Genomic DNA, 14,666 nt, shown 5'->3' with positions numbered 1-14,666 from the left:
AAATCCCTTGGTTCATTTCAGTGATTATGTCTAATTACTGAAGATTTCAGTAATTAGACATAACCACCGAGTGAATCAGTTATTAGACATAATCACGGATATTTCCAGTTATTAGACTTAATCACTGATTATACTTGTTTCCTGTAACATATATATATATATATATATATATATATAGTGTGTGGCGGGCTGTAAAAATCGATCTGGACCAGACATGCCTTTGCTTGAAAATGTGCAACAATCCACCAATTACATTGAATCTAAAATATATTAAAAGTCACAATAGGTCAACGTAAATCTCTATCTCAGGAAATATGAAAACATGATGCAAAATCAGTCAATATTTATAATATTGGAATACGTTTTGTGTCTGCACTCAGTTCATGCAAGGGTAACATAGGTACACACAAACTCTATTTCTCACATACTTGTGATATGTGATATAAAATCCTACTGGCTGTCACAATGACAAGACTGTAACCGTATGTCCCATATTGTGACCCTCCTTATATAAACTGCCCACGTCGTTCTGCATCCATAAGCCAAGATGTCGCCGATCGCGACGTACCTCCCGACTGTGCTGGTGGTTGTATCTCAGGGTGTTCTGCTGCATGCCCATGAGTCAGTTTTAAACACGAACCCTTGGATTCAGAAGTTGTCTAGCCAACCGCAGAACAACTGTGTTCCTCACAAAGGTAAGAACATACACGTCGTAGTCATAATATTCAAGCATTATCAGACCGGCCTGTATATAACTGAATCTAGCAAACAAGCACACGAACCTACCAGACGAAACGAGAATGTCTCCGATGAGCTGCCATAATTGTGTTGAAAACTTGTAAATGTATTCAGACCTACGTTTAATGACCAATATGGTGTTTTGATTGATAATCAATGTACAGTTTTTATTGTCCAACAGGGGCATAACTGTTGATACTGCGGAAACCCATTATCAGCTTGACGTTGACTGTTGTTCTTACTCAAACGTACAAACAGGTATATTCTTACTCGAGCTCGTATACTTGCATTGAAACGCATAAACTTATATACATTCACGTGTACATGTACGTAAATACGATATGATTACATTTCCTCACATATTCACATAAAGTGACATAAACTCACATACTTACGTTGGAATCTGACATTAAATAAACACGCAAACACGTACATAAACGTATATAATACAAGTAAATGTTGCAAACACGCTTATTCTTACTTAAACGCACATATTCTAATATAAACCCACCTGCTTGCATCGAAACGCATATACTTCCTTTTCATAAGATATTCCTTATAAAGCGTATAAATACACATATATCTAATTTTTAAGCTCACATGCCTAACAATAACAAGCATTTCCTTAATTAGATTGACTTGTGATTATACAAGACAATTGACTGTTCTTTTGCATGTGTTTGTGACGGGTGCCCCCGATGGAGCAGGGTTCGCTCACCTTTTCGCGAATACCTGGTATCATTACTACTTGATAGTAATTCATAATCGATTGCTCATGATCTATACGGAATCGTACAAATGAACACTGCTTTTAGGATATATTCTTTCATGATTATGGAATTGTTTTTTGTTGATTTTACTTTCATAAATACACATGCACGTCATTTTACCAGCGGTGCAAGCTTACGTAACTTGTCAAGGCGCTTTTCTGTTTCTTTTCCAGAATATGCCACTTGTATTGTTCAGCCAGACCCAGCAGCTCCTTACAAGGTGACTGGCACTGTAGACTTCTCTCAGATGGATGTAAGTGACAGTTGTACCTACATAACAGGCACTTTCTCTTAACACAAATCAAAGGACGGCTATTCAAGACCAGTTGTCCTTCTTTTCATGATATGTGTTTGTACATGACAGGTGTCATGTTGATGTCGTCAGCTAGGTCTGACAAAGGAGAACACCCCTTTTGAAGATTTTTGAAGATTTCTATTTTCTTCACGTTTACGTATCACGGTACGTTCTGATGACTTTTAAAATCGGCACAAATTCACATTTTGAAGTTATATATATTTGGGCACAGGTGACCCACTAGTACTACTACTAATTATAATATTTTGATAAATATTTGGCCTTTGACTAGCTTTTTCAATGTATATTTGCCATTAAACAAATTTGATTAAAAACAAATTATTTAATGTGAGACATGTATTTCTTATCTGTGATTTATATCCGCAATGAGCACAGAAAAAAACATTACTAGTGTAATATTTTGATTTGTACCACAAACGATAATAAATATGTAGTTGAGGGAAGATATCTTCAAACAACAGTCCAGCTATAACCCGTCGATCTACGCTGGTCAGTCTGAACCGAAATGAATTTGAATTATACTACAATGCATAGCTTATTGAGGTTAACACATTCACACAATTCCGGTATACATACAAATATTTCATAGTTCATAATGTGCAGAGCTCACTTAAAACTATCAATTATAATTCAACAGAAGTTTGAACATTTCTTAAAAGGTACATCATTGTATAGACATATATTTCTTATAATATACGAGAGCATGGTAAAATGATCGTTACAAAAATAAATAAATAAATGAATCGGCGGGTGGGTAGATGGATGGGTGGATGAAAGGATGATAGATAGATAGATATTTGGGTGCTTATATACTAATCGTCTTTTTCATCATGGTACAGATGCAGATGTTTCGTTTTTGTGTTACAGTTCTGCGGCCTCTATGGTGACCTATTAATCAAGGTCACCCTGAAGGGTTTCCCGATCTCTGACCCAGTGAAAGAGCATGGCATGCACGTGCATCAATACGGTGACCTGTCTAACGGATGCACCAGCACAGGAGGCCATTACAATCCGTTCAACATGACCCACGGGGCTCCCTTAGATGAGAAAAGGTTTCAAATTAAACATCACTTGTATTTTTAACATGTACGAGTCACATTTTACGTTATTTTTCGTATTTTAAGTTATCATTGTAATTGATGTTGCTGTCTGCAATGTTACATGACGGTCTGTACGAACATTAATTATTGAAATGCAGCAGTCATACCAGTGGCTAATAGCATGTGTAACAACCAGCCGATCTCCATGCTCGTCGCAAGACACATAGGGTGTCTCCTTAGGCAAGTGACATTGTTCGAAATGTGCCTCTGTGTACAAGCAGTGAATGGCTACGTATACCCGATGGGGTGAGATGGCGATGTACACGTGACTGTAGCTTAGGGTGTATATTCCCCAGGGAGCTGAGAATTAAAACCGAGTGCACATTTTTGGGGTAATAATGTAGCACTTTAAGCACGCTTTGTGCATTATACATATACACAGTATTATTATTATCATTATGGAGACTTGCTCTGTCAATGTTTACATACAAAATGAGTGATTGCGTTGTATGTAACGCAGATTTGAACAACGTTTTAAAAGGGTGTCAGTTAAATGCGAGAGTTTATAAATTCAACCTGAGGGACGAAATCCTTGAGCAAGTGTTAACCAGACATAAGGATCATAATCGGAAAAGAATCAGGAATTCGAACCGACGACTAATGGATCCTGACTTTGCACTTAAAAACTCCAAGTAATTAATAGGCGTTTTTACCTCCAGAAGTGATAGGGGAATGATCTGAGATATTATTACAAAACTGTAGTTGTTGTAACAACAAGGCTGATTTTTAACAGTTGTGATTTGTTGTACTTGCAGACACGTGGGTGACTTTGGGAACATTCCTGTTCAAGCTGGCCAAGTAAAACAGTATCGTCGTGAGTGGATGGCTGATATCTATGGCCGCTACTCCATATTGGGAAGGGCAATCGTGGTGAGTTCAACTGACGCCATTCCTACCCGCCCACTGTTTTAAAAGAAAATGCAGAACAAAAAAAAAAATAGTGAGAGAAAAAAATCGGATTTCCCCAAGAAAATTATCCCTAAACTGTATCCGCAGATCGCAACACTATAATAATATACTGCAGGAAGAAAGTGAAGCACTCACAGAATCTTTCAATGACTAATGCAACAAGTGTTGGAATGAAACTACTGACAAATGAGTTCGGGTAAACGAATGCTTCTCTAACAATAAGAAACCACCGTTGTCAGCTGAGGTTATATTTTGTTATAGTTATAGTTTCATCCCCCAAATAATATCCCTTTTAGGTATGGAGAGTTCATTCGATGATTTCAGGTTTTGTGGATGCAAATATCACTTTGTGTCCATCGTTGACACCCGTTCTTTAAAGGTTCAGTTGTAAATAAACCCTACACTGACCTCCATCCAGCGCCTCTCCGACTAGTCGGGCGTGCAGAAGGACAACTCTTTTCAATTCACGCAGATTCTATACATGATGTTCCAGTGTCTGTAAACTACACCCAAGGATATCCCAAATGTGCTCTAGCGGATTCCGATTTGGACTCATTGCGGGCCAAGGCAGAGTCGGCACAGCGTTCTTCTGGAGGTAGGCTGTCGTGGTCACTACCTTGAAACGATGAGGTCTGGCGTTGTCACCCTTCAACTGAAGTCTTGAGGCTATAGGGTGATTGGGGAACAACAGCTGGTTTCCGGATATTTCGGTTGTACTGATGTTGTGATGTTGTCTTGAGTGATCCAGCTTGCAATCGTAAGAGATACACCCCCAGTCAGTACCGAGTCTGCCCAATGAGGGATAGCTGGCGGAATGTTCATGGATTTTTAGGCCATATTTCTGTGCCTCCAAATCCTCAGTCGTGCGTCAGTGACACGGAACAGGATCATGCTTTCGTCAGACAAATGGACTTTTCGCCCGGTTTTCTGGTTCCAAGTCTGTTGTGTTCAAGATGATCCCAAACAACACCTCTGGTGATCTACCAGAAGAGGGTGTTTGATGACTCTCTTGGACGTCAATCTTGCTGCTCTCAAGTGGCTCCTGGTAGAATGTGGCTACTTGCAAATGACTGTCGTCTAACTAATCAAAGCACTGTCCTGGATTCATGGTGTGACATCGAAGAAGGGCGTTCCTACCGTGAAAGATCCTTACCAGTGTGCCTTCTCACCATTCATTACTGTTTAATGATGGCCCAGTTGACGCCAGATACCTTTGAAGGACAACTCTGTTGGATGCACTCCTATTATTTGCCGTCTTTGTGCCTCTCAAATCTTCCGTCATGCCATGTTCATGAAGGAATGATAAAATATTGTGCGACAGCAGATTTAAATGCCCAAACGTGATGCCTGAATTTGGTGGAATGCATGACTGGACTCCATCATTGTTACTATCAACATTCCCATTACAATTGAAATTACTTGGGCGCATCTTATAATTCACTTTTTTAGTTGTATATTATAAATAACGCCAAGAAGAATTTGGAGATATTTGTCACGGAAATAATCAGCATGAAAGGATCCATTAGTTACTGTTTGGCCAATGTCATACATCATATTCAAGATTTATAATGTGGAAACACTGAAATACTTCGTCGTATGGAACTTACTTAATATGGTATGAATCACTGGTCGGTAACGTTGGTTTCCTAAACTTTCATGTTTAACCAACCTTTTCAAACAAAAAAGTAGTTCTTGATGGTGATTGAATATTACGCCAAAACTATAAACACCACATCTATGCAACATAAGCTAAATTGAATGTAAAATCACCATCAGTGTCATTACAATCAGGGGTCACTCCACACATGGAGACTTTGTTATTTTCAAGAATGGAATGATAATCAACCAGTGAATAAACTCAAACACATATTTTGGCTTTTCTTGGTTTGGCAGATTCATGCTGGAACGGATGACCTTGGAAAAGGCGGGAACCCGTCCAGCAAGGTAAACGGAAATGCTGGAGCCAGACTGGCCTGTTGTGTCATCGGACGTGGAGAGGAGTGGTACGCAGCGGACCAACAGTAACTGATGTATTCGGAATAGACTGTGGACATATCACGAATACGAAATACTGAATAGTAACACTGCATTGGCAAACGAATGTCGCTGTCTGAATGGTTGACATACGTCGTTAAATGGTTTTCAATGCCTGATATCTTATGGACATTTCACTGAGTATGAATTGTGTTCTACATGGGTATAATTCTTTCTCTCAGTCCCATATTTGGACAAACAATATGAACAATGTGAATACTTTCTCCTCAGCATACTCAGTATTGTCTGTTTCACGATCCTTGCTGCGACGTGGCCCGCTCGAACTAATACGACCCAGATGTACTTACTTACTTACTTTGGAGATTTAACGTGCGCTTTCCGACTGATGCGTATTTCGCACACGGGCCCGGCCCGGCCATTTAATGTGTTTCCGAAAGGGGCGAAAGTGGTCTGTGCAACCCAAGAGGGGGGGTTTAGGGGTTGCTTATATAGAATTTGGGAATTTTGAGATTTGGAATAGATGCCGATGGGGTTGGGTAGGAGAACTAAGGGAGCTGGGTATGGTGGATGTTTGTTTGTTTATTTGATTTTGATTTGGTAGGTTGTTGTGTTTATAGATGCGTTTTATTAGTTCCGTTTTGATTAAGAATACGCCTAAGGCCTTGAAGTTTTCTAGTTTATTTTGTGGGTTTAGTATTGCTTCTAGAGTGAGAGCCTTGTTTAGATTGAGGGTGGTTTGTAATGCGGTTCGATGTGTTAGGTAGTGTGTGCAGTGGATGAGCGCGTGTTCTGGGGTTTCTGGTTGTTTGCAGTGTTGGCAGTTACCTGTAGTGTGTTTTTTAAATTTTTTTTAGATGGTTATTTAGGTTGGTGTGTCCTGTTTGGAGTTTAGTGATTACTCTGTCGATTTTTTTTGATGGATGGAGAATTTTTGGTTTAGTTAGTGGTTTGCTGAGCACTTTTTTGATTTGGCTATTTGAGTTTAGATATAGGTTATGCCATTTTTTGGTGATTTTTTGCTTGTTTACACTTTTAATTTCTGATTTTGAGATGGGTAAGTTTAAGCTTATTCTCTCAGTCCCATATTTGGACAAACAATATGAACAATGTGAATACTTTCTCCTCAGCATACTCAGTATTGTCTGTTTCACGATCCTTGCTGCGTCTTGGCCCGCTCGAACTAATACGACCCAGATGTATCATCGAGTGTATTTATATGGTGTTTGAATGATCCCTACCAAAACAATATTATGAGGGGATTTACCTTAATCTGTATATATAAACACTATGAATGACAGTAGTTAAATACAATCAAAATAAATGTGTAATAAATCATAATATTTCTTTTTTGTATATATTTATCATTATTTATATTGTTCACGATAAGCGAATTAAAGTGATATATGAAAACAGCGAGACATATTTAATCATGAGAAATTTCTACTAATATATGTAATGTCAATGTAAGAGAATAACCAGTCTTGATTTTCCGCCGAAAAGGATTCCATTTTTCATTAAGGGCAAAATAGCTGTGAGTGAAAGAGTGAGTATGGATTTACGCAACTTTTTTGCAATATTCCAGCAATATCACGGCGGGGGACACCAGAAATGGGCTTCACACATTGTACCAATGTCTTCAGCGTGACGAGCAAACGCTTTGACCACTAGGCTACCCGACCGCCCCCAAAATGGCTGTGATGACACCAGGTGACCACTGTCCTTCTGGAAGCACAAGTCATTCACAATATTTCCATGAAAAAGTAACTATTTATTACCTGACGCCACACAGCAGTACTCCTGCCATGCGACGGCGGCTGTACATGTTGTACGATTATGTATGCCTATATCGTTAGCATGTGTTTATGAATCATTATTGAACAGTGATGATACCAGGTGTCCGAGAAAAGGTGATCGCATTCTCCCCTAAACGTCAAATGCAAGTCAATTGTTCATCTAAAAAAAACAAGTTGAGGCGAACAATGCCTCAAGGTGTTCCTTTTAACGCCGCTGAAATCGTTTCAGTGGAAGAGTCTCCAGACCAGCATCCCTTTAAACAACACAACAGAAACCAGTCTCTCTCTCTCTCTCTCTCTCTCTCTCTCTCTCTCTCTCTCTCTCTCTCTCTCTCTCGCTCTAGCTCGCTCTCTCTCGCTCTCGCTCTCTCTCTCTCTCACACACACACACACTCTCTCTCTCTCTCTCTCGCTCTCTCTCTCTCTCTCTCTTTCTCTCTCACACACACACACACTCTCTCTCTCTCTCACACACACACTCCCTCTCTCTCTCTCTCACACACACACACACACTCTCTCTCTCTCTTTCTATCGCTCTCTCTCTCTCACACACACACACTCTCTCTCTCACACACATACACACACTCTCTCTCTCTCTCACACACACACACACACACACACTCTCTCTCTCTCTCTCTCTCTCTTTCTCTCGCTCTCTGTCATTATTTCTCATATACTTTTATGACATGTTATATATAACCACGCTAGCTGTCACAATGACACTACTGTCACTGTATATCCCATATTGTGACCCTCCTTAATATAAACTCCCCAAGTCGATCTGCATCCATAAGTCAAGATGTCGCCGACGTACCTCCCGGCTGTGCTGGCGGTTGTATCCCAATGCGTGCTGTACGCCCACGGGTCAGTTTTAAACACGAACCCTTGGATTTCGAAGTTTTCTAGCAAACCGAAGAGCAACTGCGTTCCTCACAAAGGTAAGAACATACATGTGGCTGAGTGACAGTTGGTTAACGTCTCAGTCTCAATATTCAAACTGTTTTAGGGCGGCCTGTAAATAATTGAGCCTGAGACACAGGCTCAACGATTCACACCATAGGGCACCCACGACTTATCACCCATCGAACCTAAGGTTATGCCTAGCAGAACAATACAATTTAAATGGTGAATCATAATGTCCAGTGATAATTTATCTCAAATTTCACATTTTTATTGACCAATTTTGTTATCACCTGTTCGTTTACCTGAGTTCTCTGAAGCGATACTGTGTAGTTTCCCCTGTGCATAATATGATGCTGACCGATAGTGAGTGAGTGAGTGAGTTGGGTTTAACACCACTTTTAACAGTAATCCAGTTATATCACGGGGTGTCAGCTTAATGTGGGAGGAAAGCCCGAAGTGATGCAGGTCTCAGACGTTTACCACTAAGGTGAAACCCACGAGCACGGGTATGGTGCTGACAAACCTAGAAACATAATCGGGGCAAACCGGGATTCGAACCCACGATCATAGGTTTCTGGCGTGCCCAAGGGACGCAACTGTTCACAGTGAATCGTGGAGCCTTAGACGACTGGGCCACCCGTGCCCCCTGCTGACCGATAGCTTCACCCTTTCGAGTCGTGTATGCATTAATCAACAACAAAGTTTGACTTTTTGTTATGATATACGGCTTCTCATTCTACAATCGTCCGATAGACGCCAAACACAAGTCAAACCAGTCGAAATTATAAAGTTAACCATAATAAGCAAGTTTATGATTCCGCGAAGAAGAATCCGACTCATATTTCAATACTTTCAAACTGGATTATTGTTTCCCTTTAATGCCTCTTGCAGAACATGCTATTTGCAGATTACTCTGTCAAGTGCAGACAAACTGAAATCTTAAGTATAAGAGACAAATCTAATATTAAATATTTATTAACTCGACGAACCAGTTTTTCGTATGTCCTTCTACTTTCATACATCGTCTGCATTATGCATCAATTGTTATGACAGACGGTTTATGAATATACACAGTCTGCTGTAGGCTCGGAGGTGTCTGCTATATACTGAATGTATGTCAAGGACGTTTTGGTGAAATTTAAAGCATATTTTTAAAGTTATGTTAGTTATGTAACAACGCGTACACATGTCGATACAGATATGTCACTTACTTACATAAACACGTATAAACTTACAAAAACTTATGATACGTACAAACACGGATATTCTTACTCAAACCACCTACACGTACTTACTGTGAAAGGCATAAACTCACATTACTTTGCACATAAAGGTTGTTATGTTCACGTAAACTCACATTACTTTATACATAAAGATTGTTATTTTCACATAAACTCACATTACTTTGTAAATAAAGATTCTTATGTTCACATGAACTCAAATTACTTTGTACATAAAGGTTGTTATTTTCACATAAACTCACTTTACTTTGTACATAAATGTTGTTATGTTCACATAAACTCACATTACTTCGCACATAAAGATTGTTATGCTCACATAAACTCATATTATTTTGTACATTAAGATTGTTATGCTCACATAAACTCACATTACTTTGTACATAAAGATTGTTATGCTCACATAAACTCACATTACTTCGCACATAAAGATTGTTATGCTCACATAAACTCACATTATTTTGTACATTAAGATTGTTATGCTCACATAAACTCACATTACTTTGTACATAAAGATTGTTATGCTCACATAAACTCACATTACTTTGTACGTAAAGATTGTTATGCTCACATAATATTATCAATTTACGTATATACACGCATATTCTTCCATAAACTCATATATACTTACATAAATTCATATACTTACGCTGCAAAGCGAATACTTAATAATAATAATAAAAATAATAATAATAATAATGATAAATATATAAACGTACATAATACAATAATACGTTTTAAACACGTGTGTTCATACTTACATTCTCACATTATAACATAAACTCACATACCTGCATTGAAACGCATGTAGTTACATGTACATAAACGTATATGATATAATTATATCTGATAAACCCGAAAATGTTTACTCAAATTCACATATTCTAACCTAAATTCACATATCTGCACTGAAACGCATAAACGTGCATTAACACGTATATACTAACACAAACTCATATAATGCAATTATATTTTATAAAAACGCACATTCTTACTTAAACTCACATATTTTTACAAAGGCACACACTTGTACTGATACGCATATACTTTCATTCACACGCATATATTTTCATAAATAAATATGACTTTTTCCAGTTCATCACAATGGCTCAAAAAGCTTTTTAGCACACATATGTAATATATAAAGTCACATATGCCGTACATAAACACGCATAAACCTTACATTAAGTTTTTACATAAACACGCATGTATTATATATTATCCAGTAGATGCTACATGTAGTTTATGTAACTCGTCACGGAGCTCTGTTTCGTTTCCAGATTTTGCCACTTGTACTGTTCAGCCAGACCCAAGAGCTCCTTACAAGTTAACTGGAGCCGTACGCTTCGCTCAAACTGATGTAAGTGACTCCTGTGCCCACATTTCCTTTAAAACTAGTCAAACGAGAAATATTCAAGAACAGTAGCCTAGTTTTTCATTTTATGTATGTGACAGGTGACATGTTGATGTCGTTATGTATGTCTGTCAAAGGAGAAAACCCCTTTGTATATGTATTTCCGTCACCCTGTTTCATCGCAGTATGTTCTGATGACTTGTAAAATTGGTGAAAATACATTTATTATGTGTATTTGAGACAGGCATGCCAGGGTAAACTAATACAACAAAACCCTTTCCATAATCAGAAGAAACACATGCAGCTGCTAAAAGAGGCCATGGTACGATTCCGATATCAGGAGCATGTAAATTAATGAATCACTAGCAAATCGTATCCTGCCCCACCGATGGCATTTTTCGAAAACACATGCAATAGCAGTTTACCTGAATAAGATCACAGGCAAAAAGGGAATTGCATGGGCCGTCGTATATTGTCACTGAAGCATCCATTTTGGAAATGTCCTCCACATGTCTACAATAAAAAAATATATAGTTATATGATTATGGAAAAGATTTTGTCGCTTTTTTTCTTCAATGTTTGTTTTTACAGTACTGCGGTGCCTATAGTTACCTATTGGTCTCGGTCTCTCTGAAGGGTTTCCCACTCTCTGAACCCTTGACAAAGCATGGTTACCACGTGCATCAATACGGTGACCTGTCTGACGGATGCACCAGCACAGGAGGCCATTACAATCCTCTCAACATGACCCACGGGGCTCCCTTTGATGAAATAAGGTTTTAACTTTAACATCACTTTTATGTTTGACATGTTTTTCAAGTAAGCGTTTGTTATTGAAGTTTTCGAGGATACTGGAGGCACGGCGGACACGAGTGACTAGGCCCCTTTCAACAAAATAATCTAAGCGTGACTCCCACGATTTAACGTTGGCTTTGTTGAACTAGGCCCTGGTCGTCGATGGCCGCTTCCTGAAGCGGCTAGTCTTTGACGCTGATAATTGTAGACTACGTCAACTGGATAACTGTTATGTCGTATGAAGACTATTTTTTTCAGCTATAGTTGCAAAAGCAGATATTATATCCATAAGCCTAAATATATTTTCAGAAAACACCTTGCAACAAACTGAAATTTTTTATGACAATTACCTCATTCTGAAGCAAAAGTATGATTTTCAAGATTTTTCGGGGACAATTAATGTCTTTTGATAAAATCCAAGAATTCCCCAGAATATCAAATGGATGGTCCCTTAGACATTTCGACACAATAATAAGAGGATGACAATATTTGCCTCCGCTTCTTGCAAGAAACGTTAGGTACGCTGCAGAATATTGAAGAAATAATGAGGACAAATTTAACGTTCATTGTTTTAAAGAGTACCGTAGCCGTCACTTTTAACAATGAGAATATATCATATATTCTCTTACGATGTTTGGATCACATGTACAGAGAGCGATTTACCACCGCGTTGATGCCTCATCATCTTCATTAATTCCTCAGCACCATGCCATCGCCCTTTGAGACCACAAAAGTTGTGAACTACATTACTTCGGGCTTCCATCCCATATTAGCAGATACAGTTTGATACGCATATAACTGAAATACTGTTTAGAGCCGATTAAAACTCACTTAAACCCTAATTCAATACCCACAAGTATGAGACAATATCTCTTAGTACTATAAAACCATCTTAATCGCCAAAGGTAAGCTATCTAATAAATACAGGAACCAATCAGGTACCGATGCACATACCATTTGCATTAAATGCGATTATTACAGCGGTCAGCGTCTGCCTGAAGAGGGCATGAGCTGTGAGTTCCCCTGTCTATGTCATACAAAACGACGTTAAAGGTGGTACATGTTACCATGCTTGGCGCTCGGTGTTAAGGGAACAATACAAGGACAGATCGGCTCGGATTCAGTCTACTGGGTCTGAGGTAGGGCATCCATGTTAAACTGCAGCATGGCAACCAGGGGGATGAGCATTATTAAATTAGAATTAACAGCCACCCACACACGTACATGTACATCGCAAAGTAAAAGTATCTTCAACGGGACGTTCCATCCCATATACCTCACTGCACCTCACTTAAATGGTCCAGACCCGATTTTTCACAGATCTAGAACCCCATGAAATAGCTGGAATATTGCGTAAACAACCAACTTGAAAGGTATTCCTTTGGTAGCAGACATGCTCGGTGTATGTTTCCATATTAAATCATTGATTGAGTAGGATGTAACGCAGCATTAAACAGTTATCAAACATTACACAAGAAATTATTAAATCAACATGACCCGGGTTGTAAGTGTCTATTCACGTTGTGGACATATACGAGCATATTAAACCTCAATGGTCGTGATCGAGAAGAATCTGGAATTCAATCCGAAAACAAACGGATCCTGAATGTTCTAAGGGATGCATCAACGGATTGAGGACCCATAAATCATTAGGTGTCCTGCGCCTCCACGAATGATAAGGAAATAACCTGGCATTAAACACTTGACAAAGCTATAATTGATATAACCATAAGGCTTATTTGAAACTGTATTGCTCTGTTATGCTTGCAGACACGTGGGTGACTTTGGGAACATTCCAGCTCATGATGGTCTCGTCAAACACTATCACCGTGACCGGGTTGCAAGCATTTTCGGCCGTTACTCCATATTAGGAAGAGCAATCGTGGTGAGTTCAACAGTTTCCATTCCGATCGCCAACTGTTTTACAAGAAAACTCAACGAACACATGTTATTTTGGCTTTCCTTGGTGTGGCAGATTCACGCTGGAACGGATGACCTTGGGAGAGGCGGGAAGCCGTCCAGCAAGGAAAACGGAAATGCTGGAGCCAGGCTGGCCTGTTGTATCATCGGCCATGGAGAGGAGTGGTACGCGGCAGACCAACAGTAACTGATGTATTCGGGGATAAAGAAACTGTCGATATATCACAAATAATGAATACTGAATTATAAAACGAGTTTTATATCGCTATCTTCGTTCAATGTTATCAAAAACCTGATATTTTTATGAATTTTCACTGAGGATGAATTTTGTAATAAAATTGTAGTATTTTCTTTTCTTTGTCCCACGTTGGACAAAGAATACCAACATTGTATACTGTTCGATTTATATAGAAAATAAATCGATTTAGTTTGTTTGTTTGAACTCAGTGTACGTTATCATTGGGAACTTGTCACGAGTTCAGATGAGCTACATAAGTTGATATATTGTCTGTTCACAGCTGGTACGCGATGCGACACACCCAGATCATTACACGTGATACGGGGCGGTCGGGTAGCCTAGTGGTTAAAGTGTCCGCTCGTCACGCCGAAGACCCGGGTTCGATTCCCGACATGGGTACAATGTGTGAAGCCCATTTCTGGTGACCCCCGCCGTGATATTGCTGGAATATTGCTAAAAGCGGCGTAAATCCACACTCACTCACTCACTCATGTCAACAATATCCGGGAATCGAACCCTGGTCTTCGGCGTGACGAGCGAACGCTTTAACCACTAGGCTACCCGACCGCCCCTTGTTGACATGAAGTCAATAGAACT

At 39.2% G+C, this 14,666-nt stretch overlaps 2 protein-coding genes across 2 annotated transcripts; both read left to right on the top strand.

The window, feature by feature from the left end:
• Positions 1 to 547: 547 nt before the first annotated feature.
• Positions 548 to 6,198, top strand: LOC139449917 (uncharacterized). Its single transcript, XM_071231529.1, has 5 exons — positions 548 to 695; positions 1,682 to 1,761; positions 2,692 to 2,876; positions 3,680 to 3,794; positions 5,727 to 6,198. The coding sequence occupies exons 1-5, from the start codon at positions 548 to 550 to the stop codon at positions 5,856 to 5,858; spliced, it is 660 nt and encodes a 219-aa protein (XP_071087630.1). The 3' UTR covers positions 5,859 to 6,198.
• A 2,222-nt stretch (positions 6,199 to 8,420) lies between these two features.
• Positions 8,421 to 14,145, top strand: LOC139449925 (superoxide dismutase [Cu-Zn]-like). The gene is made up of 5 exons (XM_071231541.1): positions 8,421 to 8,559; positions 11,043 to 11,122; positions 11,708 to 11,892; positions 13,682 to 13,796; positions 13,887 to 14,145. The coding sequence occupies exons 1-5, from the start codon at positions 8,421 to 8,423 to the stop codon at positions 14,016 to 14,018; spliced, it is 651 nt and encodes a 216-aa protein (XP_071087642.1). The 3' UTR covers positions 14,019 to 14,145.
• Positions 14,146 to 14,666: the final 521 nt, after the last annotated feature.

Source organism: Haliotis cracherodii, unplaced genomic scaffold (assembly GCF_022045235.1).
Source record: "Haliotis cracherodii isolate W230 unplaced genomic scaffold, xgHalCrac1.p SCAF_10, whole genome shotgun sequence".
Classification (NCBI taxonomy): Eukaryota; Metazoa; Mollusca; class Gastropoda; order Lepetellida; family Haliotidae; genus Haliotis; species Haliotis cracherodii.
This window is presented reverse-complemented; position numbering and strand designations above follow the sequence as displayed.

Bases quoted from the DNA above. Each gene is read 5' to 3' on its own strand.
- LOC139449925 (XM_071231541.1), top strand. From the start codon at position 8,421: ATGTCGCCGACGTACCTCCCGGCTGTGCTGGCGGTTGTATCCCAATGC. The intron at 8,560-11,042 runs GTAAGAACATAC...TTTCGTTTCCAG, and splicing joins CAACTGCGTTCCTCACAAAG to ATTTTGCCACTTGTACTGTT. The intron at 11,123-11,707 runs GTAAGTGACTCC...TTGTTTTTACAG, and splicing joins TACGCTTCGCTCAAACTGAT to TACTGCGGTGCCTATAGTTA.
- LOC139449917 (XM_071231529.1), top strand. From the start codon at position 548: ATGTCGCCGATCGCGACGTACCTCCCGACTGTGCTGGTGGTTGTATCT. The intron at 2,877-3,679 runs GTTTCAAATTAA...TTGTACTTGCAG, and splicing joins GCTCCCTTAGATGAGAAAAG to ACACGTGGGTGACTTTGGGA. The intron at 3,795-5,726 runs GTGAGTTCAACT...TTGGTTTGGCAG, and splicing joins TATTGGGAAGGGCAATCGTG to ATTCATGCTGGAACGGATGA.